The sequence below is a fragment of the Asparagus officinalis genome, chromosome 9 (assembly GCF_001876935.1).
Source record: "Asparagus officinalis chromosome 9, Aspof.V1, whole genome shotgun sequence".
NCBI classification, from domain to species: Eukaryota; Viridiplantae; Streptophyta; class Magnoliopsida; order Asparagales; family Asparagaceae; genus Asparagus; species Asparagus officinalis.
The window spans coordinates 30,869,853-30,897,189 of NC_033802.1; the positions used below are offsets into that span (position 1 = coordinate 30,869,853).

Here is a 27,337-nt window from a genome sequence, read left to right on the forward strand (position 1 = left end):
TTCAGGCATTTCTCAAGCTGGCCTTATCCCCACTCGATATCTCTCACTTGTAAACACCTGCTGGGTTCCCAAACACTGATAAACATATATATATCTTATATTTATATGGTTATTCATCACAAGGGAATTTCTTCACTATTAATAATTCACATATATTATAGAAATTTCCGGGGTTTTACATTATACATCTTAAATTAACAAGAAAACTCAACTAATTGTTAAACTAGGGTTTAAACATGATTTAAGAATGATTAATAAATTAAAAAAAATAAAAGCAACCCTAATGATTATGATCATCAACTAATATAAACAGCAACTAAATCTACAGATTTTCACATTGGTTTAAAGATTAACATCATAAACTAAGATGTTAAAATATCGGATTTAAGATGAGTTGGAAAGATATTGAAGATACCTATAACTTTTGTCTTTTGAGTTTTTCATATTCGAACTGTATCGGTGTGTAATGTAGATATACTCTTAACTGGTTATTTTTCCAGATTTATTCTTTGTGCATGATTAACCTTTGTATACTCTCATATATACTCTTAATTGCTCTCAAATCAACTGTTAGCATAATTATTCATCCATAAATGATTTCATCATAATTAGAGCTCATTTATCAATATAATTCATACTATTTTCTAAAATTCACAGAGTTTTATATACTTCTAACTAGAGGTTGGTTGAAATTGAGGAAATATTATGCTGCCTTTAATATTTGTGTGTCGTTTCGATTATACCCTTATGCATTCAAACCAAAAGCAATGAAACTTCATTGCAACACAAAATTCGAGGAAAGATTATGCAAAATTAAACTTAAGTCCACTGATTTTGGATTTAGTCTTGGTTGGTTTTGGTATTAATTTTACTCCATTTGTGTAATTTGGTAATTATTTACTCTTGATAAAACCACCAACTAATTGTGATTAACATTTTAAATGGTATTGTAACATAGGGACCAATTTCAAAACACTCAAAAGATTTGAAGGACTAATTTCAAAGTGGGAAAGCTCTGGGGGAATAAAACCGATAGAACAATTCCATATATTGTGGTTAATTAGGTTTTTTTAATCACATCATGATTAGAATTTCGAGTTGTTTAATGATAATGATTTATATCACATTCAAATCATGAATTTTGAGTTCTATATGAAAGGAGTGATTTTTCCTGATGAATAAAGAATTAAGACTCTTTCCTCATAATTGTATGATCACTCTCGCCAATAAGGGTGTCAATGGTTCGGATGCGGCTCTGATATGATATTTTTCATATTCCTATTCAGTTATTTATCATAGATTCGAATGTAGATAAAGATTAGGAGTGAGCATAGTTTAGTCTAAACTAAAGTAATTGACCAAACTAGCCAAACTTTAGTATTTCGGCTAGGTGTGTATCCCAATTTGCATCGTGTTGATGAACTCTCAACCTCAACTGCTTGAACGGAACGAACAATATTTTTTTATAATATTGGGTTTAAGTTACTGGGTACAAGATTTCAATTATAATGTTGGGTTCTAACTCACTTGCCCAATCTAATCACATTAATACCAAGTTTTTTGTTGCCTTTGATCACACTATTTTCTAAATCAAAGAATTCCAATTCAAAATTCAAATCTTCAATGTCTTCAGGCTTCATGAAAATTTCTGAATTGATCAAGTTTATTTACAGACCATGGAACGTGAAAAAGAGTTTCTCTTCTGATTCCTCTGACATCAAAGGGCAATCTATTTTAGCATATGGCTATTTTTTTGCTAAAAAATAAAAGTAATAGTATCATCTGTTGGGGAAAAAGATCCGCTTACCTTTTGTAAGGAATTTTCATTGAACCCTGAAAAAATATTTTCTTTTTCAATTACTGTATTAACGAGATTTTTGGCAATTAGTCAATGCAGAGATGTGTGTGGGAATATAATCCCTTGGTAGTAGTTCAATTTTGAGATCCAAAAGCCAACAAGACAAATAAATAAAACCAAACAAACTGGCTCAAGCTGAACCGAACTGAGTTGAGTGAGTTCAATATACCTAGGCAGTTCGATTATGATTTGGCCAATTTTCCCCAAATCGAACGAGTTCGACTGAATGCTCACCCTTATAAAGATATATATTGGTAAGAAAAATTCATATTCATATTTGCCAAAATCGGATGCGGATGTGCATGCAGATGCATAGGCTATACATGCAGATATAATACAGATATATGAAAAGTATATAATATAAAAAATTTAGTTTATATGACATAAAAGATTTTGTGAATATATTATATGAAAAGCTGATATTAAGTCTCTCGATCATCAAAATTAATCGTAAATCCATTAATATTTCAGATACAGATCTATATATTTTACTTCATATTCATATCAGTAATTATATTCTACGGAATATAGATTTTAGCATTCATATCTGTATTCTTGAGGACTCTCCTCGGATCTTGAAATTAGTATGACCGAAAAAATCATATGGGCTAGTCCTCCACCTCCGTCCGGCCTCAGCCCGGTCTGAACGCACGCATCCAAGGCAGCCGTCGTTCCGCGCAAATAAAAAACCTAAGTATTATCCGCATCTTATCTATGTATACACCTTTTTCTTTTTCCTTTTGATTTTCTTTTCCTTTTTTATTTCACACCCCGAGAATTGAAGTGGACCACAGCACGGACACATCACCGCCCCGTCCTCTCTCCTGCTCCACATACCACAGCAGCAAGCAAACTCACGCCAATCTCTCTCCTCTTTCTCTCTCTCTCTGAAAACTCGAGAAAGAGAGAGAGAGAGAGGGAGAGAAGTAATGTCGAATCCTTTACCCCACTCCTCCGCCGCCGCGGCCTTCGCGGCCTCTGCCACGAAATCCTCCCTCAAGAACAATGTCCGATGCGTTTCCGCCGCCGCTTTCTCCCCTTTCGAAACCCTAAGGTACGATCTAATCTAACTCTTTTTATTCTCCTGTTGTCATAATGCTCGATGGTGAAACCGATGTTTTGATTCCGATATTGTTCCAAATACATGCTAAAGATCGATTTTTAAGCAATTTGGAATAATGAGGGTGAATAAATTTATATATACATGCTAAACTTTGCAATCTTCCTGCAAGTACAATGCTAAATATTGAATTTTTTTTTGTCACATTGGTTTGTTTTTGGCCAAAAGTCATGAGGGTTTATGTAGGTGTCAAAAAATGCTGAGAGATATCCAAACACAGCTCTACAAATCCTTCTACACGATCTACTCAACCAAGCATTGAAGGGATCGTAAGTAGAATCTGTCTTATCCAAAGTATCCCAGACTCCTTTATAAAAGAATGAGTCTGGAATACTTTGGAGGGGGTATCTGTAGGCGTCAAAAAATGCTGAGAGATATCCAAACACAGCTCAAAAGGAAGTCATCCAAAATGTCAAAAAGAACACAAGTATAGACTGTCTCGCACGCGAGACAGACTTGACTGGAGACAGCTTTCAAAAGATCAGAAACTGTTTTGTAACCGTCGACACGTGTCCATTAACTGCCAAGGACGTGGAAAACATCGTGGGCGAGAATCACGTGGATAACTGCCAAAATAACGGAGTTTGAAACGTAGGAAGGCAGTTAAAACTAAAACTGTCAGGAATATTCCTTTTCCGAGATAGCATTTACTGTCTCGCGGGCCGAGACAGCAAACACTGTCTCGCCCGCCGAGACAGCAAACACTGTCTCGACAGCCGAGACAGCAAATACTGTCTCGCGAGCTTGTTTTCCGCCAACTGTTCCTAGGGGTTATAAATATCCCCCGAAGGCCATTTTTAAGGGGGGCTGATCATTCTTGAGCACTTTGGAGCAGAGAGTAATCCAGAGCAGAGAGAGAGAGCAGAGTTCCTGAGCTTCCGGCAATTCCTTGAGATTCGAGCTTTGATTTGATCTTAAGAAGAACGATTATCTTACTTTGATAAGATATCGTTTCAAATTCTCACTTCGATAAACGAAGGAAGAATCATTAAATCCCTTACGATTCAATCAGAATCTGTGATTTGGTGGTCCACGAGTCAAAGCGCTCCCGGCACAGGCAAAGATCCCACGCAAGCAGCGATCCAAACAACGATCCTGCGTTTGTTTCTCAAGAGTTGTAATTTTTATTTTGTTGTGTAAAAGAAGTCTTATAAAAAGGCTATCTCTTTTTTGAATTTATTGTAATCGACCGAAGATATAATGAATTCCATGACAGAACCAATTTTTGGCGAAAACAGTTTATAATGGGGAGGAGGGTGGGACAAATTTTCAAAACCAACCCATTTGATGTTTTATTTGCAAAAAACGATCCGTTTCAGATTTATTTAGAGAAACCGACCTGGTTTCAGCACTGTCGCTGAAACCAGGTCGGTTTTTAAAAAAAACCTTACGAAACTTCACGAGAGTTCAACTCCCGTGAAGTTTAGTACGTTTTTAAACTTCACGGGAGTTGAACTCCCGTGAAATTTATTACCCTCAATAAACTCCACGGGAGTTCAACTCCCGTGGAGTTTGTTGTATTGTTAAAACTCCACGGGAGTTCCCGTGGAACTCCCGTGGAGTTACAGGCCAAATTTCCCAGAGAATCGCTCTCTGGGAAATTTACACTGCAACTTCACGGGAGTTCAACTCCCGTGAAGTTGCAGGTTTTGCAAAAACATGCACAGCATGCATACGTCTACCTATTTAACTCATATATACAACTATTTACCTGTTGACAATAATTACTGCAATATATATATTATTTAAACACGCACGAATCAAACAATACGCAAAAAGATCACATATCGAGCTATAATTGATCCATAAAAGTATAGTATTTGAAAATTCATACAATTTACAAATTTTAACAAAATAAGTTCAAATACAACCCAATATAGCTCCTCTCCGTCCTCTCACTCTCTTCCCCCTCCCCCTCGCTCTTCCCCGCCCCCGCGCTAATGAGCCTCGACTATCTGAGTATCCGGCTGTGTGTGAGGCTGCGAAGTGCCGGCTCCATCAGCATGTGAAGTGCCGGCTTCATCAACATGTGAAGTTCCGGCTCCATCAGCATGAGAAGTGCCGGCTCCATCAGCATGCGAAGTGCCGCCGTCATCGTCACGTGGCCGTCGGCGCCGAGTGTACGCTTGCCCAAATGATCGAGACCTGTCCTCACGGCCTACGAACTCGTCGACGTGAGTCTTATGAAACACCTGTGCTATGGTCTTCTTGATCCTGCCGAGGAGTCCTAACGCCACCTGATCCTGAATCTCAGGCACGGTCGCATCAATATCAGCCTGAATGCTATCAAAAGCACGGATCCCAATACCAACGCATATACACGATATAGTTAACAGCTATGGGTCTCGTATCATGGATGAAATCCCACTTATGAGCCCACCTGTCTATGTAGGCTGCATGGACTACGGCCCAGTCGGTACGGTACGAAGTAGGTCACCGTCGACGATCAATCTGCTCAACAGGATCAGGCACATGCTGAGAGAGCGTAAACTGTCATAGCACACGGTAAAGGACATGCATCTCCACGATCTTCCAAAAAATCAATGGAACTCTGGCTCTCCATAAGTCGGGACTATCTCGGCAGATGGGTGCAAGAGAATGCATATCCAGCTCCGGCGGTGTATAGGGTCTCCACTTGAACTGAAATAAAATAAAAAATTTATCAGTATCAACAACAAAACTATAATATTCATAACGACTTGAGATTTATATTTACCTGTTCGTGTTGGAGGCCATCAAGCTCATTTCGGTAAAACTCACGATGCCGCGTCGCTGATCGGTACTTAGCGTACCGCACGTTATACCTATATGTAGAATAGAGAATATATAAGTACAAATTCAGTGCGAATAAAATTTGTGTGTACAATTATACCTGTATGCCAAAGGAAACTGCCCCTGTAGGTCACGATGCACAAGTAAAGTAGGGCGTCCAATATGAATGCGCTCCTATGACCAAATCTGTATCAATGTGCAGCATCCCTTGAATTCTTTATTCTGCATCAGGGATACTCTACTCAGTTCTCGATACAAGTATGCTAACACCGCACTGCCCCACGACAGTGCGCCGCATACGTCAAAATCCTCTAGCAACGGCAGCCATCGTGCATGTACAAGAGTCTTGCTCGCATCAGGAAAAAGCACGCACCCTATCATGTGTAATATGTAAGCCCGAGCATGGAACTGAAGCGTCTCATCACTGGCATCCTCTGGTATGTCGCCCTGAAATGTCTGACGAAGCCACGATAGCTTCATCGCACCACTCCTCAAGTCCGGAACCTATCCAAGAAACCGGGCACATACCTCCGGCCAACTATGATCATCGGTGCCCGTAACTGGCGGCCCATCGATCCGGAGCCCAAGAATGACGACCACGTCCTGTAAAGTGATGGTGCACTCCCCTATATGCATGTGAAATATCGAACCGTCGAGCACTCCCGAAAACCAGCCTGAGAGATCAGCGCTAGAACTCTCTCATCCTCAATGACCCAAGATGAATGGCTCTGGGAATGCTCGATCATGGTGATATCAGGTACGGGCTGCACGTCAAAAAAGAATTGATTAAGTATAATGCGAAAAATTAAAATTAGTGCCAATGCTAACTAGCATATACTTGTCCTGAGCCAATATAATCTGAAACGTGGCTCGCTTGGAGGGTCAAAACGTCGGAGCGTCTCGGTCCCGGATCCATAATGAATATAACTGAGAATTATATTAGAAGACAATGCTCAATGTGTTAGATCTTTTTTGCATTCTTGTTATTCATCTCTAATCGAGGATTGCTACAAGTGTGGAGTCCGTTGTATGCCGTGATTTTGAATTGCCCGCCTACTCTTACACCGGAGCGTGAATTAAGCTTCCACGGACATTTCGCATTGCCGTCGTGGTGTCCACCAATATCTTCATCATCGCCATCTTTGCGATAGAAACAAACCGCATTATAGCTTGTAGTATTATTTTTTGTTGGCCTAAACTTGACATTTTTTGCAATGGCGTACAAGCGAAGCGCATGGATCAATTTCTCCTTGCTCTCATATAGATCTCCCTTCACGAATGAGAAGTCCTCGCCCTGTGTATCATGACCGCTATTAGTGCCAATAGGAACACTTTCCATCACGGAGTTATCGATTCATTCTTCTCCTTGAAGTTCATCGGGCGGCGGATCCTCTAAGACAACATACTCATTATTAGCATAACACCCGTCAATGTGGTGGTTGTCCCCTTCATCACGATCTATCAAGGTCATGCTATTAATTTGTAAGCCCTCCTCTTCATCATCATTCTCAGATTCAACACTTGCATTATCTTCTTGAACTCCCGTGTTAGTATCGATTGCATTCGAAGTGCCCACAAGCGAAGGACCGCTCATATATTATGATTGTGTCCAACCTTCATCTTGTTGAGGAGATAAAAAGCCAACGGAATCAACATCAGGGTCTTCCAACATGCGGGAATACATTCCATCATAATTCAACGATTTGCCCAAATTCCTTTGATGTTTTTCAATGAACAATTCAATCGAACGCTTCTCGTCATGTAAGACTCCAATGAGACTCATATCGTAGTCACTTGATATTTGAATGCCGCTTGTCCTGTTCTCCACGACAGGATAATTACAAATAACATTAAGGTGATACTCACGTGAGTTGGTTAATGTAAGTTTGTGCAATTTATTAACCAACTCATCGAAAGTACACGATTTTGTTATAAACAATGGTGTCGTCGTACCACCTTCATAAACGGGCATATTATTTTCGAGGTATTTATTCTTCCCATCATACGAACACAAAATTACGATTCGATCGTTCATCATTACCTCTAAAGAGTAAAACAATCAAGATCAATATTATACGAAAAGACTTTAAAAATTTATTGTTACTTAAAATTAAATCCTATATCAATTTTAGGGAACCATAATTTTTTACAAATTCATATACCGATTCATATACCGATGTCATACATATGTACCAACACTATTTTTTACATTATTGATCATATACCGATTCATATACCGATGTCATACATATGTACCAACACTATTTTTTACATTATTGATAATTTATTGACAATCTAAATTATGTGAATTTTTGTCTCTAAAATTGGAAACGCTTGTGAATCTTTAGTATAGAGAGTTTATTGATGCCAGAGCGAGCGAAAGAAAGGGAGTTTGTTTTCTTTTCGTTGGAGTTTTTGTCTCTAAAATTGGACTTCCTTTGTCTTTCATTCGAGTCTCCTCTCCTTTTATAGACTTTCTTAATGACTCCTAAGAGCCTTTCCCTGAAAATAGATTTTAAAAAAAAAATGGTTTTGGTGCCTGCCTATGCATCTGCTTAAGCCTAAGAAGTACTGAGCTCCCCCACAAATCTTGGAAGTGCCTAAGTGAGCATAGGCCGCTTAAGTTGGCTGTGCAGTGTCAAAGAGTTTATGTTACCCGCTTAAGCATAGGAACGGGTGAAAAGAATAGACCGGGTCGATATTCCAAATCTAGCTCAGATAAAACAATGAGGATATTTCAAACGAATCATTCATCTATCGGTGTATCCCTTTAGCCTTTGTCTTTTCCTCTACAATTGTAAATCTTACACTTCCTACTATGGCAAAAACAATTGCCTTAAGAAATAAAGCCTACATGCCGCTTAAGTGTCAAGCGATATGCTCTGGGTCTATGGCCCAGAAGCACCCAATAAGAGAAAATCAAATAGTCAGGCAGAAAACCGTTGACTGGAGACTAACTTGAAGCAAACTATACTTGCCTTTTCTCCATGATTACATTTTGTTGTGCTGGAAAAATTAGTACTCTTTTCTACAAAGCAATGATAGATAGAGATGCCTCAGCTTTTATGAATATGGTTGACTTTGTTGTTTTATGGCAGTTTTTTAATTTCTCAATCTATTGAGTCTAAAAAGGAAAAATGATAGTTCCATTTCAACACTTTTGAGTTATTTCTTTTGGGGACATCTTAGACAATGTTTCCAATCAGCACATGAAACTCGCATCTGTCACTCAGTGCAAGTGGTAATTCCTTGATCTTTTTAGGACTTAGTTCTGCCTGAAATGCATTTTCTTCCATTGAGTTTAGGATCGCCCCATTTTACTATGAGGATAACTCTTTATATAAGTTGGTTATGCAATATCTGGAACTTGTGACCTCTCATCCATAGATTACTTGCCTAACAGGTGGCCATACAATTGTTATGTTGCACAAAACGTCCTCATCAATGTAAGTAATGCAGGCCAAAAAGGCTATGGATTTCTCAAGTTGGGATTATGAAATTTGTTAGGATTTGGATTTTCATTTCAGTTAGTATTGTAGTTAGTTAGGATTAGTTGCAATTTTATTTGATGTTTTCTATTAGTTAGAATTTTATTTGTTGCTATCTTTTTAGGATTTTGTTTTCTCTTAGTTTGCTCCTATAGAAGGGGTTGTATTTCTTCATTTTAGAGGGGATGGAAAATTGATGAACAAACCATTTGAGTTTTAAAAGAGGATTTTGGAATGATTCCATAAGCTTGAAGCCAAAGTGGGAAACCAAAGTCTTATCGAAGCAGTTATGGGCTTCATATGGACTCAAGTTTATGCATCACCTTTCAAGGAATCTTGTTAAAAATTTCAAAGTCCTATCGAATGTGGCTAGAGTTGTTCAGCCTACAATGTGGCTATTTAAGTGCTAAATCTTTTAGCTCTAATTCATCAAATTTAGTTAGCTTCTTAGGAATCTCATAAAAGTATTGAAATAATTCGTTACTAGGATTCTCATTAGAGGGTACTACCACATACATAAATCCTAAAGTGATTGTTGAAGTGGTGCCTAAGGTCTCTTCAACATCAATAGCTCCTTATTTAGGCACATAAACATTTACTTCTAACTCAATTTCTTTCTATGCAATTTAGTTTTCTATTCCAAGATGCAAGTTCTTACTTGGGCATTGATTTGCGAGGTGTCCTAGACCTTGAAAATTAAAACATTTAGAAGTCTTTCCATTTGTATTTGTTGAACTACTGGTGATTGATTTTTATTGTTGAATCTGAGGAAGCATTATTATTGATTTTAGTTTCATTACCTATTGATTTCTGAAATGGCTCCTTAGTTTGGGTTGAAAACTTACTAGTTCTAGAGACCTTAAGATATTGCTCAAAATCCTTAGAAACCTGATAGATATGTTCTAGCAAGATGACTATGTGATGAACCATTTCCCTCTTCATATTTGCTCTAAGATCCATAGGAAACTTAGTGAGCAGCTAGGATCTTCCTGAACCATTAATTTATCAAGTTTATTCATGTATTCTTGGACAGACAAATTACCTTGTCGTAGGGTATTTAATTGGTCTATCAGATGGGTCCTATGAGTGAGAGGCAAATATTTTTCTTTCAATTTCTCCTTCATCTCTTCCCATAACTCTATATGTGGATTTCCTAAGCGTTCTAGCTATCTTTGAACTTTAGTCTAGTAATTATTTTGCTGGATTAGACAACTTTATTTTAGCAAATCTAATCCTAAGGAATAAAAATAGCAATTCATGTCCGTCATTTGTTGATGTCCTGAGACTCAGTAGCGAAATCAGTAGATAATCCCGAGTTAGCGACGAGGCTTGGGGTCGAACTAGAGGACGCAGGTCCCATCATTCCCTTAGGTGACTAGGGTTGGGTTCTCCGGTAATTCCTCCGACGATCAAGTCAGCATAAAGCTTGAGCAGGGAATCAATATATTGAATAAGTACTAAATATGCAGATGATGAAATTAGTTAGCCGGAAATGGGGGCCTGGAGGCCTCCCCTCATTAGTGGGTGACGAGCCCATGTATATACCCAACTGAGAGAGGTAGAAGTGTAACTCTGGCCGAGTCTAGACAGACAGATAAATTAACAGATAGCTGATATGTGTCGACTGACTATGCGATGAGTCACCATTGATTTGATGTGATGGTGATTGAAGAGGTATGGAGGGTGCTGAGTCATGAAGACTTGTGGCATGAGTAGCGATGATAATGGACAGCTATTGGCAAGGAGTTCAAGGACAAACCACCTTCTGATCTAGCTTTGCGAGCGGGAGAACAAGTACCGTCATTTTTGTCGGCTTTACAAGTTGTCGACCTGACTCTGAGTGTGAGGGTGGTCAACTTGAATGATGAGGTCGAGTGAGAGCTTGTCTCGACTCGGCCTGGCTCGGTAACGGTCAAGTGCTCTGGCTACCTGAATTGCCCCTAGCTGCGGTGCACTGATATGATAATTAATGATAATACGGGACATGTGTCGATTCTAAGAGGAGGATTTACACTTGGCTAATTATTGATATAACATTGGCCCCTTTCGCTCGAACTTAGAGTAGCCGAGTTCGAGTAAAATAGGATTGCAGCTGGCCGGGTTTCGAGGTGCATTTATGAGGGGTTGCCGAAGTGTCTCCTAGATGTAATGTTGTTAACGTAATCAAAGATCTTGAGCTGCCGTCGCCTTGAATCTTGTGTGGGGTTTGCAGGTGAATTAAGATGAGGCATGTGTCGATCCTAGCACAGTAGCCTTGTATTCTGGGAATGACCTCAGCCGTTGGTTGGGAGATGAGTCAGCCATTGGTTGGGAGATGAGTCGACCGATATTTGCCACCTGTCGGTCCTTCTGCCTATAAATATGAGGGCTTTGATGTGAGAAATCTTCGCATTCACAAAATCTCTTGAACTCTTCCGCTGCGAAAGAACTCGGATTCTTCGACACTTTCCTCGATGAACTTTCAGATCTGATGGCGTCTTCATCTTCCTGGCTCAGAATGAGGTTCGGATCAACCAACTGTAAAAATTCTATTCTAAAGTGCTGTTGTCACTACTGGAGAGTTTGTACGGCAAGTACAATATCCCTTGGGTGTTTGCCCTAATAGAGCCGACGCGTGCACAGGCGGTGTACGATTACAGTGATAACATCATTTCGGTGTATCTTAAACACCTGGAGTATGGTTTGCATCTACCATCGCATCCTTTCGTCCGCTGTGTCTTCGAGACCCTGGGCATGCGGCCGTTGCAGATGAAGTCGAACTCCATCGCCACTCTGGTGGGGTTCGTCGTTATTTGCCATTGGTTTTGAGAATTCTCGGCCACCTCATCCGTGTGAAGGTGAACCAGCACGAGGGACACTATTACCTCCAAGTCTTGGGGGAAACAAGATAGTCTCCAACGCTCTGAGTCGAATAAGGACGGGAAGGAGCGATTCATGTGGGTGTCCGGGGACGACTCCGTCTTGACTTTCTCTAACTGGCTAGAGATCAAGAAGGATGTTCGGAAGCCTGGGCTACTGTCGAGCGACGAGAAGCGCGCGCTTGATATGATAAGAACTTATACTGGCATTCGTCGGATCAAAATCACTTGGACAACTCGAACAGGCCGAATAAGCGCCTCCGTCCCGATCTGGCCCCTGAGGAGGTTGAGGGGGTCCAAGCTCATGTGGCCGAGATAGCCGCTCGATTGGCCGGATCTGGCAGGTGCCGGCTACGACCCTGTCGAGAGGGTAGGCGCCTTCAAAGGAAGCAGCGCTTAGGAAAGTGGGGCAGTCAAGCCGCCCAAAAATAGACGGCCTAAAGCTACTATAGACGTGGTCGCGTCCTTTGCTGCTCCAAGGGGATGCCACAAAATCAGCCTCCGCATAGAGCATTCTGCTCTCCGTCGTACAATGTGGGCAGGCGGCCTATTCGTTGCAATTTAGCCCAGAGCTGAAAGCTGGTATGGTTTGATGATAGGTTCCCGCCCAAAAGAAGACGGGGGGTTAAGATCCATATGCGCTGCAGACCGCAAGAGGCTGAGGCCCTAGCATAGGGCGAGGTGGCCCCTGATATGCTTGCTGACTCTGCCCATCGATAGGGAAAAGAGCTGCCCGCTGAGGGGGCGTAATGAGGACAAGAAATGACAATATTTGATTAGTTGATATATTTTTAAATTTTGAATTTTGAAATCTAAAATTTGAAATTTGAAATTTGAATTTTGAAATTTGAAATTTAAAATTTGAAATTTAAAATTTGAAATTTAAAATTTGAAATTTAGTTTAATTTTAGTTGAGTGATTTAAGGGATTGTTGTTTGTTTCTATTTTTATTACACGTTGTGTGCACGTAGTTTTTTTTTTTATAAATAAGGTTGTATGAGACTATTAAAAATCAATGAATTATTGAATAAAAATTAAGTTCTTCTCAGATTGAGAATTTCTTTGTATTTGGTGTGTGAAACCCAAATGCCAGTTCTAGGTGTGTGAAACCCTAGTTACTTATCCCCAAATCCATCCATCCCTTCATTTCCCTCACAGGTCCATCTCCACCATTCATTACCAAAAAAAAAAACCTAGATCTAATTCGCCCCCATTAACCCTCGTGAGTTTCTCTTCCTTTAACAACCGCAGCCTCTCCCCCGCTCTCTTCTCCTTCGAGCAACGCTGTCGACGTCCTGTTCTCCTCCACTTCCGAACAGTTTCATCGCCCGCGTCGTCCCGCCGCCTCGTCGATATCAGATCCCCTTTCGTCGACGACCATCACAGTCCTTCTTCGTCCTCAAATGTCGCTCGCGCCTCTCGTCGTCGTCGGATCTCGCGCTCTTTCGTCGTTCTTCGTCGTTGAACAGACCCGCCGCTCGTTTCACCTTTCTTCGCCCAATTTCATATTGAAGAACTCATAGACAAAGGAGACTTTGGATCGGGTTTGTCTTTGGATCTGGTTATTTGATCAGACTCGATTCCAACTCAGTTGGATCTGATGGTACCAATTTCTCTCTATATTTTTTTGTTAATCTTAATTTATTAGTTAATTGCATGAATAATACATCTCTAAACTTTTATCTTATGTTCACTGCTTGATTAAATTGGTGAGTCGAGAGTAACGGAACATGTGACTGGTAATCTTGATATTGATTGCAGAACTTACACAACGATAACTAATACTACAATTAAATTGATCGAGATTGGAATTGTTTATGACTATTGAGACAAATCTTGTTAAAATCCATCTGTCACATTAATTATTTTTAAATTAATTTCCTACCGAATATCATGATTTTTGGCGAAACGGTGCGTTGTTCAAATTAAATCACTAATTCCGATAGACCCCCTCCCCCGTTTCGCATCAAGGCGCCTTCTACTCAAGGGTTCGGATGGTCGTATCCGTATTGCGTCGATGAGCTCGAGGCAAAGAAGTGGGATAGGTGGAGGATGCTACTGATAAGGTCTTTCAGAATCAGTCCTCGTTACGATAAGGAGCCGTTGCGGGAGTTTAGGTATGAGCCCAGGCGACATCTCGACAAGAGGCGGTCGGTTCTGGAGTCACGACTTGCCTAAATCCGAACAGTTGAACAATTCTACCTTCCTCGCGATGACAAGATCCTTGGGGAGATGTCGGATGTCGGCCTTCACCAGTGCCTAAAGGGTTATATGATCCGTGGAGCTTTGGTGGAACAGGAGCTGTTCGGCCACGATGAGCGAGTCTGAATCTCATATCTCAAACTCCAAGAGGAGTTGGAGGCCCAGAAGGCTGACCTCGGGAAGGCTCTCCTGACGCTAGCTGCTAGGGGGATGAAATGGTCATCCAAAAGAGGCAAGGATAAATGGCATCGGGAGGTGGAGATGCAGAAGATGATCGATGGTCTGAAGACTTCGAATAGCTAGAAGTCGGCGGAGATCAACCAGTAAGGAGGACCTCCGCCATCTCGATCACTAGCTTCATGAACGGAATGACATTATAAAATAATTGTCCGAGGAGGTTGAACCCGAGAAGTGAGAGGAGTGACGCATATGAGCAGGCTCGATCAGATCGACTGGTCGCCCAGATCCTGCGGATTGAGCTAAAGGAGCAGACAACTCACAAGTATCTCAGGCAGGAGAGCACTTGTGTTGCGGTGGAGGCCGAGTGACAACGTGAGTCGTCCATCATTGAGATCCAGGCATTGCAAGGTTGGATCGCTCACTTGGAGTCCGAGGCCTACCGGTTCGAGGTTGTTGAAGGCTATCACCATGCACTTTCGGAAAGGTGGAGGTAGCGCTCGCTTGCAAGCCTGGCTATGACTATCTCGAAGCGTAGCTCTCGACCGAACTTTGAAGTGATCTTGACTAGTTCCACTATCCTTCAAGAGTGGCCAAATTGTCTTGGCACGCTCTAGGAGATAGAGAAGCAGGGAGGGGGCTCATGCTTAATGACTGGAGTGGCGACGAGGACTGAGAGTCGGCTAAGGAGGCAGACGAGGGGTTGGCTTACGACAGCTGGCTGAGTAAGCCAGGGGAGAAGAAAGGCGAGGAGGTCGATTCCGAGGTTCAGTCGGCTCCTTAGCTAATTCCTACTACAGCTGTTCTGCCTTTAGCTCCTGTTTCTGGCTCTGGTGTTGATCCGCACGCATCTTTACCGAGTCCGACCCTGGAGGGGCTTATGTATCTTCTCTCTTTTTTTTGTGTAGCAATTTTTTGTACCGTAAGTAGTTTCATATATATGAACAAAAAGATATCTTTGTCAATTTGAACCGAGTATCTTTTAAATTGCGTTTTTGTGTTTAAGAGCTTGCAATTAGTCTTTAGTACCGATTTGCTTTTGGGTCGAGGTGACTCCGCTTTGTGGCTTAAGTTGGGGATGACTCGACCTCGTCCCTTGGGTTCACTCACGATGACACCAAGGTCCTGGGGTACGTGCCTTGGACTTATGATAATGGTGCCAAGGTCTTTTTGTCGTAGTCGACCGAGTTGATGGCGTGTTAGGTTTATCCTGAATAGGTATCAAGGTCTTTTACGTGTCTTAGGTTTTACTCATGAAAATGATACCAAGTTCTGATGTGCCTTAGATTTTACTCATAAAAATAATACCAAGGTATTTCTGTCAATGGCGCATCTTGGATTTATTCATGAAAATGATACCAAGGTCTTTTGTTGAAGTAGGCCGAGTCGATGAAGAGCTGACTGTCGACAATTGTAAATAGGTACATAGCACAAAAATATCTCGTTTAAGATAGTATCTTTAATTTGATTACCTTGGAGAGTTCTCCGAAGCTGTATATATTGTGACCAACTTGCCATCATGGCCTTACTGCGAAATTTCTTGACTGTTGTGGAGCTTAGATGGAGATGACTTCTTATTCAGTTATTCCGATGCTTAAAATATAGGGGATAGTCTAGCTGAAGTAATAAGAGAGCCCCACGGTTAGCGCCATTGTTGATGTCGTGAGACTCAGCAGCGAGATTAGTAGATAATCCCAAGTTAGCGATAGGGTTAGGGTCGAAACGGATGATGTGGGTCCCCTCGTCCCCTTAGGCGACCGATCCCTTATTTTAAGATAAGAGAGCTACAAAATGAACATGTTAGAGCCTTAGAGGGCCGGAGTTAGGTTTTCGATGATTCTTCTGATGATTAAGTCAGCATAGAGGTTGAGTGGGAAATCAATGAACTGAATAAGTACTAAATATGCAGATGATGAAATTAATTAGCCGGAAATGGCGTACTTATAGCTCGAGGGGTGCCTGAAGGCCTTCCTTCATCAATGGGCGACGAGCCCATATATATACTCAGCAACTCTGGCCAAGTCCAGACAGGCAGCTGAATCGACAGATAGCTAACAAGTATCGATTGCCCAATGTTACATTAAACGCTGGGCGCTTCTAGGCGTCGGACTTGGCGCCCAGCGCTTAGTCGTCTAGGCGGACGCCTAAGCGGTTTCTGGACGTTTTTTTTCTTTCTTCATTTAAGTGGTGGTCGATGAGATTTTGCTGAAGGTCGGAGGAGGTAATGGAGGTGTTCATATTTGGAGGTTAATGGAGTTTGGAGGACGTGTAGGCTACGACACATAAAATCACAATCAAGGTCTACAGGGTGCAATCCACGTAAGCAGACAATGCTCCCCTAAACGCTTGTAAAATATAGGTGGGCAGTCTAAATACAGCCTAGGCGCTAGGCGCTAGTTAGGCGGTCTAGGTACCGTCTAGACCTAAGCGTACGCCTAAGCGGACTAGGCGGATGTTTTTTAAAACAGTGCGATTGCCTATGCGATGAGTCACCATTAATCTGATGTGACAATGATTGAGGAGGTATTGAGGGTGATAAGCCATAGAGACTCGTGGCATGAGCAATGATGATAATGGACAGCTATTGGCGAGGAGTTCGAGGACAAATCACCTTCCAATCCGACTCTGCGAGTGGGACGACCGGTACCATCTTTTTTGTCGACCTCGCAAGTTGTCGACGCGGCTCTGAATGTGAGGGTGGTCAGCTCGAATGATGAGGTCGAGTGAGAGCTCGTCTGGACTCAGACTGCTTGGAAAGGGTAGAGTACCCTAACTACCGGAGCTACTTCTAGCTTGGGTGCACTGATCTGATAATTAATGATAATATGGGATACGTGTCGACTCCAAGAGGAGGATTTGCACTTGGCTAATTATTGACATAACACCATGCAATCGTTAAAAGCCTGGGGTCGTGTCTTCCATCATAGGAAGGGGTGTCTACCTTAGCCCTTTTTGTGATATCATCTGTCTATTCCTATCTCCTTGTCCTCTTTCCATGTTCCTTCTAGAGGGAGGAAGAAAAATTCTATTATTTGGGTATCATTCTCAAAGTATATCCCTAGGCGATTCATCCCTATTCTCATGGTTATTCCCTAATAGATATAATTCTACCCTAGTGACTCATGTATTCATTTCTTCTAGGGTTTTGAAGATCTTTCATAAAGTTTCATTCATATTCGTGTCAGTAGAGGGGTATGAGAGAATTTTTATGAATTAGTTTTGCCAAATAGAATGAGTTTAAATCCAGCCTTCAATACTGAAAATTTTCTTTCCATATTCTAAACTGATAGATTTTGCAGCTCTTAGCGTACTTGCTGTATTACTGCTTCATTTGCCATCTTTATCGATAGTGCTGCCCTATGAGCAGATTTATGATAATTGAACAATGGTAATCGCTAACGATGGATTGCAGAAATACTTAGTTTATTGGCGTGGAGATTCAAATTCAAAGGAGCCTACAGTTTGATCCAGGGTACTATTATCAACTTTTTTTTAACCTGTGGTAATTTCTTCCATGCCTAGGAGAATTGATGGGGATCAAAGATTTGATTAGACTTCGATAGATTTGGATTTTATCATTTTGTTAAGTTGTTTGGATTTTAATTATGTTAGGTGTAGATTGAGTTTGTCGAATTAGTTTTATCAAAAAGATTGAATTTTTTCAGAGACAGAGTTGGTTTAAGATAAAAATTCCAAACTCTATTAAAGAGAGGATGGATTTTTGTAAGGGGCAGAGATTGATTAATCGATGAATGGATGTGTTAGTTGAGATATTGGAGTGAATCATCAGATTTAAAGGTGTGAAGCTTTTTTGTTTTGGTTATTTTTCTCTGTTACAATCTCAGCCCTTCTTCCCATTGCATGTGATACCGGCTTAGGCTCCCAATTTATCTTTTCTTTTTATATTTTTCCTTTAGTTTTCAGATTTAGATCTAATATTAGAGTTGATTGCCTTCGTTCTGCTTCAGTAAATCATCATGAGTATAGCATGGGAGCATAAATGTTCCCTCTAGTAACTATAGTTCCATGTAGTATGTAGCTTGCAGAGGTCCCAAGAAAGTTGCTCAAGAGAGGGAGTTCGGTATTTAGCAAGCATTAGGATCAGAATTTGGGGAGACTTTAAAGGTTAATCATTAACTATTCATCTTTTGCTAAGATGATAGAAGGGAGGTTGACTAGGGTCCAGTATATGTTGAATTAATACCTTGTCATGTTTCCAAGCAACTATTACAAATCGGAGATGTATTAGTTTTTGCTAATGGTATAATATATTGTGTTTCGTTGAAAATGAACATATGGATAACATGCTTCCGGAAACAACCCAAAGAGGCAAAAGAGGGAAACCTTAACTATTATAAACGAACATGATATAATCTGACCATGGATGCTGCGGGAGTGTCCTATTCTGCTACAAATATCACCTTCTCGTATGATCTTGAGCTACTTTGACATTGTCATGCAGGAGCCTTGGTTCAGCTTCTTTGATGGAAAGAAATGTCTGAGCTGCGGTTTGAGAACAGCTTGCAGCTAGGCATAATCAGTAGATGGTGGAGTCAATTTTTGATTTAGCTTCTGGTAGTCAAAAGAATTTTTGATAGTAAATGGTAAATTTCAGCAATAATACTACGACCAAATATGTTTTAAGTATAACTCTTCAAATGCTGAAATATTGCTTGTTTGAGCATTCATAGTGCTGCAATTTTTGCCAGTGTAGTTCCTGTTTTTTATTACCTCCTTTCTCAAACAATGATACCTCCCTACTACCTGTAAATAGTTTGTAGGTTTCCTTGGCATTTGGTTCTTGCTAGGGCATAAACCGGGACTCTCTTCCTTACTCCACCGTCTTTATTGAACAGGTAACTTGTGTCCCTGCCTGTTGCCTCCTACCCAAAACATCCACCTATCTATTCCATCCATAGACCCACATGTATACTGAGAGAACGAAAAGTATTCTCCTTGAGCCAATAAGCCCATTATTAATTTTTTGAAAAGGATTCCTATTTAGTGTTCTATTCATCTTAAGATAATCATCCAACACCTGCTACGGGAGTTATTACTGATCTCTTCACAAAGAAACTTGTTTTATAACTCCAAAAGCAAACGAAAAAAATGAAGGGAAAGGAGGAGGTTACATAAGCTGGTTTGATGTGGTGATGTTTTCGTTATTGATTTCTAAAAAACTGTTGGTAGAGCTCTGCCATTGCGAGGTGATTACTATAACTTGCTGTACAATTTATCTTTTAATATTTTGACTAAAAAATAATTTTCTTTATGTTGAACTCTAACGTGTCAATATTTCGAAGATGTTAATCTATCCCAACAATTTTTTTATTTTGTTATCTTTTTCATCTATAACATGCAAAATGACATTTCTGACTGTATAAGCAGGCTAAGAAGGATCCAACATCGAGGAGTTGAAGCTGTAAAGGCTTGCAAATCTGGTTTTACACCTTCAAGTGGTGAGGATAAAGTTTTGGACGGAATTCTTGAATGTTTGGAAGTGGAAACAAACACCAACAGTCCTGGGACATCATTCTTCGCAAAGATAGCGATTGCTCTGGGTATAGCAGCAACAGTTATCCTGATATCAATATTTGCAAAGTGGTCTCCTTCAGGATCATCGCACAGCTTGCCACTTTTTTTTGATAGTTCATCACAATCAGTTCCAGTGACTTCTCCTGTTGGTTTCAATTTGAAAATTTTTGGTTATAATATCATTATTCCGGAATATACTCCAGGGTATGCACATATGGTGTAACGTGTTTTGCTTGTACCTTCCTGTCCGTTTTGATTTGTTTCTTAACATTAATAAACAAAATGAGCTCTTAGTCAATGGCATAAAGCATAAGAATTTTTTGTTTGTTAGAAAAATATCTCGGTTTGGCCTCCATATAACTTAATTTGTGCACTTTAAGTAATGCATTAATTCATTGTTTGCTGGTTGCGCTGATGTCACAATCAACAGTAAGGTCAATTATTATCATGTGCCGCAATTTTTGCATTTGCATGTCATGTTTGAATACTCGAAAGAAGTGTAGAAGTAACCAAATCAAGAATAGATTATAAAATCTATAATATTGGAATCAATCAATTGTTAGAGCCCAAATCTACTAGCTACATCACTATACCTTTTAGAGATGGTAATACAAGAAAAAGAAAGTCTTAGGTTGGTCCTATGTATACAGGTGCCTCTATCATGAAGTCATACTCGTGTCTGACACTTGGGCACCCATATCGGACACTGACACTTCCATGGACATTTCTCAGACACATGCATAACTTATTCAAATGTATCCTCAATTATATAATAAATATTTAATTTAAAGCATTGGCCATAAAGTTATTGGATGTATATCCTACACTTCACAGAATTCTTTATCCATATTACTTGTTTGAGATATCTATTTATTCTCATTTATACAACAAAGACTATAATAGGGAAATGCTAATAATATTGACTATTATAAGTAAGGTTTAGGTAAGTCTTTAACATTTCATGTAAGCTGAAGAGCCAAACTAATATTCCTTTTGCAAAGTCATAAAATGTATGGAAGTATAAAAAAAAAGGCATATATGTAACCAGTATATGTATTATATTATTAGAAATTATTATTTAGACTCTTGGATGCATGAACATTGTGAATGTATGCATATATAGTCTCTCTTTATTATTATTTTTGATTATTACACACACAAGACACACATATGTATGTATATATGTATGTATGTATGTGTGTGTGTGTATATATATATATATAAAAATGGAGAAGAGCTGGCAGCTCTTCTCCCCCGTGAGCTGACAAGTCCATGACATGTGGGCCTCTTACTAGTCACATCGGTGTGGGGGCTCACATGTCATACACCTGGCAGCTCACGGGGGAGAAGAATGAGAAAAATGGGTATGCTTGGTACCAAGCACAAAAAGTTGTGCTTGGTAGTGAGGTGGCATAATCCCATCCACTCATTCAAATGGTTGCATATCCCAATGCACTCATCAACCTATGTGAATGTGGTCCCCCATTTGAATGAGTGGAGGGGATTGTGCCACCTCACTACCAAGCACAAAATTTAAGCATACCCATATTTCTCTCTCTCTCTCTATATATATATGTATGTATGTATGTATATATGTATGAATCTATGTATATGTGTGTGTGGGTGTGTGTGTTATACATACACAGATATATCTATATATATGTCGCCATCCTACTTTTTGAAGAATTGCCATGGTTCTTGTCCTTTTCGTACCCATGTCCCGTACCTCTGTCTATGCCACTTAGGACGACACTAATAGGATCTAAATGAAATGTAATTATTCTGTTCATGTATTTCTAAGGGGTTTGAGTTTGTTTATATCTTTAATGTGAAATTTCATCTTATTCTTTTTTAATTTGTGGGTTTGTACAATTTTGGTGGTTCTCTTAGACTGCATTAAATGACTTATCATATTTGGGATTTCCTTCTTTTCTCATCATATTCAACTTTTCCATATGACATTGCTCTTTTGTCTTGCTCCATTTCTTCTACGGAATGCATGCAGTTGTGATGATTTCTTATAGGAAATCTCATGCAGGTGGGTCTACTTTTGGTTGCTTATGGCTGCTGGCTGTGGACTATTTATTAGTGAAGAAGCGTTAAATGTTTGGGTCTGTCCTTTGTACCGGTACCTTCTATTTGACCAAGCTTAGTTTGGTTTGTCTTGCTTTGTTTTAATATTTCTCAACTATACATATCCTTGTGGACTAGTTAAATTTTTTTCTTCACATTACCCCTTATTTCCCTATAACTATAAGCAAAGGCATACTATATTTATGGTCTCGCAAACCATGATAAATGTTGCAGGTTGGAATATCTATAGCACGGACTCTGACTCTGGATGGTAATTGGCAAGCATTTACTGCATCATTTTCAAAGAATGCTCCTTATATTGTGTCAACAGTTCTATGGGTATACTGGTAAGGTCATGTTAAATCCGGTATCTACTTTCCAGAAATGGAAATCTCATGATTTGTTCTATTTCTAAGTATGTGGATTACTAATATATTTTGCTTGATAAACTGCACCTGCAGGGGAGTTTGCATCAGTGATCTGATACCTTATTACCTAGGGAGAATGTTTAGAAAGACCAAGGCTTCTGAAGATATATGTACTAAGGTTTGTGCATTGTTTCTTTTGTGATGTTCTTACTGGACCAGATTGGTGTTTGTTTTCCCTATTTATTTCATTTTCAATCATGAGATACAAAATATCTTGTGACCCTTTTTTACATATAAAAACACTAATAATAGGCAATCTCCTTCTTTCCTCTATACTATATGTAAAAGACCATGTGGGGGCAGGCACAAATTTGAAGGAAGTGGACATTCATACGCAACATGTGGGGATAGTATTGTAATTTCACACAAAAACAAGATTACTCCAACACAACACCAATTAGTGTGGGTCTCCTTCCTCCCTCACCTTGCCTTCGCTCTCTCTCCCCTCTTTTCCAATGACTCCTTTTCTCTCTCTAAACTTTGAAAATCCATACATAACTCTTTAAAGTAAAAATTACAAAATAAAAGATACGATGCTCTTCTCTTTGTCCTTCCCCACTTAGCATTGAATAGCTCTTTCCTCTCTCTTGTGGAAACTTTGTTTAAAAAAAAGAGCTATCGTAAAATATAGAAAAAAAATAAGTTGATTACAAAACACCATTATTGTGAAAAATTTATGATTTTTTTTTTTGTTTTTGGAAAACCTAATTTTCTCCTATTTAGGAAATGAAATTTATGACAAATTTTCAGGTATGTGGTGGTTTAAAGAGAGTGACAAATATATTAAAAGAAATGCAGTGTTATACACTTCTACTTATTCTCAATAATTATTTTAAGTAACTATTTCTTCCTTCTCTTAATATATTCAAATTAGATTCTTTATACATATGTCTAAAAAGATATTTGAAAAATTGAATCTCAGTTTGAAAGAAGTTTGTTTAGAATTAATTCTAATTTGAGTTAAAATTTAATAAAGTAAATTATTCAAAAGTTTATAGATCTAAATTCCAATATCAACCTTCCCTTGAGATTCTATTGGGTTAAGTTTAGAATTAATGCACAGGAATATATAGTGCGCTGGAGCCAATGAAGCCTGGTCCCCAAAAGTAACAATGCCAAGTGCATAAGGAATTTTTTTATCTATTTGCTCTTAAAAGATATAGTTTGCCTTTTTCCTTATGATAGAAATCCCATAAAACACATAAATACTTCTTTTGATGATTTACTTTAGTTTTTTTATCACGTGCACTTTACTAGTTCATGATAATTTGATCATTTATAAATCTTTTAACATGATTCATATCGAATGCAATTATAGTTGGGGATTGACAAGGAGAAAGTAGATAGGATAGCTCAGGCAGTACAGAAATATGGCAACTTAATTGGCTTTGGTAAGTTCTGCGGACTAACAAACCTTTCATTATATAGTTTTTTTTTCTTCTTTGATGCCCGCTTTGAATTATTCCTTAGCTAGCAGCATTAATTGTGAGAGGAGGAGCAACATTTTCGTTATTGATGTTGTTATTGGAGATAATATTTCCTTTCCTGATGTTTTTAATATCGTTTATTTATAACAGTTTTAAGTTTTTTAATAAGCACAAAGAATTTTGTTCCTTTTCATCTATGCTGTTTAGAGATTTGCATAATAAATTCCATAATCATCATCTTCATTGTTATGGAAACCTTTGCTTGCCACAACTCTTAACTTGAGAAGGCTGCCATAGAAAGATAATCAAGTGTCACGAAGTTAGTCCAATGTCAATCCACTAAGGCCATGTTTGGATTGGGTATTATTATGAGGTAATAATACTTTATCCTTTCAATTAAAAGAGCGAGGAGTTTGGTTCAAATTTTTTGAAGGGACTAGGCCGGACCATATATTCCTTTAGATTCTTAGAATAAAATAGTCCAAGACTCAAAGAGATTTCGGACTAAATAAGGGTGGGGAGGGGAGTGTTATTATAGTCATGAGACTATTTACCACTTGGAATTAGATCCAAAAAGATCACTTACCCTTTAACTTCTCTACAAATTACGTAGCGTTTCTATCCAATATTTCCTTCAATTGTTGTCATCATCTCCGATTACAAGAAAAATATTAATAGACCGAACCAATACTTATGGAAAAGAAATCAGAACGGAGAGCATATGATAAACACATTCTTTCATAGTTTGAAATTGATTAGTTTTGGGGTAATTGGTTACCTAGTCAAAGTAATCACTACAATTTTCCGTCTTTGCATGATCTTGCATTAACCTTTGAATCTCCTGCTATGTTCAGTTAATATGGTAGAGAACATAGAAATGAATTCAAGTGCTAAAGGCTTGTTTTATAATGTTTTGACATCAAATTTAGGGGAGCTTAGGTTTTTTTTACCCTCCCTATGCTTATGATGCATTTTAAAATTATGGCTAATTATGTTTGGCGGTGTTGACATTTTGATGAATTTGGTAATGAACAATGTTGAATTAGCCTGTGATGGCGGGTTGAAATCTGTTTATGTTGGTTTTTTTTCACTCGAGAATAGAGACATTATGAATTCTAGGTTTAAACTTAAGCGAAAATCATGACTGCGAGGTAGAAGAGCATTGTGGATGTTTGCATTAAGTTCTAATTCTATAGCACTTTATAACGATTAGTTACCAAACATGATATAGGTGTTAGAGGTGTTAATAACAAATTGAACCAAATAGGTTATTAAAAATTTAACTCAATAGAGTCTCTAGTACTATTATATCCCAAGACTATAGTGAGTTAAATTAATCCCAGGATAAAACAAGTCCCGAATACAAACATGGCCTAAGTTGGTTATCTGGACAAGGCAAATAATTAATATGAATCGCACTAATAACTAAAGCCTTTATCTTGGCATAAGTTCTAATGTTGGAGTGCTGCACAATGTCATATTGTTTCACTCCATAGCTAGGTTGCACAAATATGGGTGTGGGTGCTAACACATACATGGACACGGGACATGACAAAATTTTGAAAGTTAGGATACGAGAACACGACTATATATTTATAGTTTGTGTTAGATCAAATATTGAATTGAGGTTAGCTAGCTTTACCTACGAAAAATAGGAAAAATCTTATGTTCAGAGCAACTATCTCTATTAAAATGAAAGCTGGAATCCAAAATAGCCTTAAATTAAAAAGAGGGAAGCGAGAAGCCCTTGGACCACACAAGATCTCCCTATTTGTATTTTCTTTTGTTATCTATAACAATTAAGAATCAAGTTAAATCAAACAAAGAGTTAAGATCTTTTGTTGTCATCGAGTGACTGAAAGTGACCTTCGTTCCTTTTTAGGTTCGAAGAAGATGAAGTGGAATGGAGAATAAAAGGAAGAATCGGGTTTAGTTTTACTCACATGGGATACTATGGGTACTTTTCAAATCTCTAATTGATGGATTTTGGTTTTCGGGTTCAATGTCCTATTAGCTTTGAACCCGATATACCAAAGAAGCTAGTTTAAGGTTATAAGCAATGGCGATATCGAGTTTTGCTTTGAACCACATGTATCCATGGCGTGTTTGTGGTGAATCCATATTGAGCATGTGTCGGACATGAATACGACACCAAAAATGAAGTGTCCGGGTAACCTTCCTAGCCAGAATAAAGGAGGAGAAAGATTTAGTTGGATCTCTCTGAAATAAAACTTAAAAAAACAATCACATTACCCGTTCTTATAACTAATATAAAAGATATAAAAGTAAAGTTTTGTACCTTCAATGTTGTTGTAAGGACTTTAACTTTGGTACATGATATCCATATTATGTCAGAGCTCCATACGGTAGGACATATTTTATCAGTCTTTCAAATGGATTGTGACTTTTAGGTTGATAAATTTTCTGCAGAATTCAGAAGTTATATGCTTCCTTGTGAAAATCTTGTTGCAGATCATTGTACAACAGTTATGCTTCTACAAATTCCAACCTAGCCTCATGTAACCATGGTAGTGGGTGCAGGATTTGAAACCTCATTATGTGCTGTAATAATGTCTATCATGAAGCTGTTGAATTTAATGTAGGCTTCGAGATGAGCAGAAACTTGATCTTACTGAGACATGTACCTGTGACTAGATGAGACATTTAACTTTGAGACGTGAAGGATGCAAAGACTCCTACACTATGTAGCATGGATACTTCTATTATGAAATTGTACTAGTGTTTGCATGTCGATTCATGTTGATACTGATACTTAGACTTCTCAAACATAGCCCAATTGTAAAGTATATTTTCCAACTTAGATACTCGAAGGTGACTCAGTTCTATACTTACATTACATGTTTGATGTATTTATTTATTTTTTATTCATATAGGAAAATCTATGCTTATGGAAAAGTATCATATAAAAATAATGACTTTTATAAAATCGTAATAAGTTTGTTATCAACGTCCAACACCGATTTCTATTAGAGTCAAACTCTTCTGTGAAATATCAACCTAACCGTTTCTCTCAACCAACCTATTTGAGAGTTCCGGTCATGTTGAAAGCAGAGCGACGAGAAAACGCTGATTACGACTAGCCGCACCAGGGCAATAATCATCATGGTGACGATCAAGTATCTTTTTTCTCATTTGCATTATTTTCCTATTTCCTTTTTGTTTCCCTTTTTTTTGTTTATCTCTTCTAGCTCGGTCTGGTTTTTCTTTTTTTCCCAAAAAAATTTCGAATGTTGTTCCAACGAACATTTTTTTCTGTATCTATGACTTTTTCTTTGGCATGTTCTAATTATTGACTCTCATTTTCTATCATTCTTTTGTCTTTACTTTTTCTCTCGTCTCTCTCTGTCTGAACAGAGTCTTCGAGTTCTCTCCATCTTT

The 27,337-nt window shown here is 38.8% G+C and overlaps 1 protein-coding gene across 1 annotated transcript in view; it reads left to right on the top strand.

Moving 5' to 3' along the window:
• LOC109824052 overlaps positions 2,641-27,337 on the top strand; it is a 33,891-nt gene continuing 9,194 nt past the window's right edge. The window contains exons 1-6 of the mRNA XM_020390573.1: positions 2,641-2,912; positions 19,864-20,214; positions 22,049-22,121; positions 22,318-22,430; positions 22,545-22,629; positions 23,830-23,902. Of these exons, the coding sequence (XP_020246162.1) occupies positions 2,788-2,912; positions 19,864-20,214; positions 22,049-22,121; positions 22,318-22,430; positions 22,545-22,629; positions 23,830-23,902 (820 nt within the window). The 5' untranslated portion in view covers positions 2,641-2,787. The remainder of the gene's footprint in view (positions 2,913-19,863; positions 20,215-22,048; positions 22,122-22,317; positions 22,431-22,544; positions 22,630-23,829; positions 23,903-27,337) is intronic.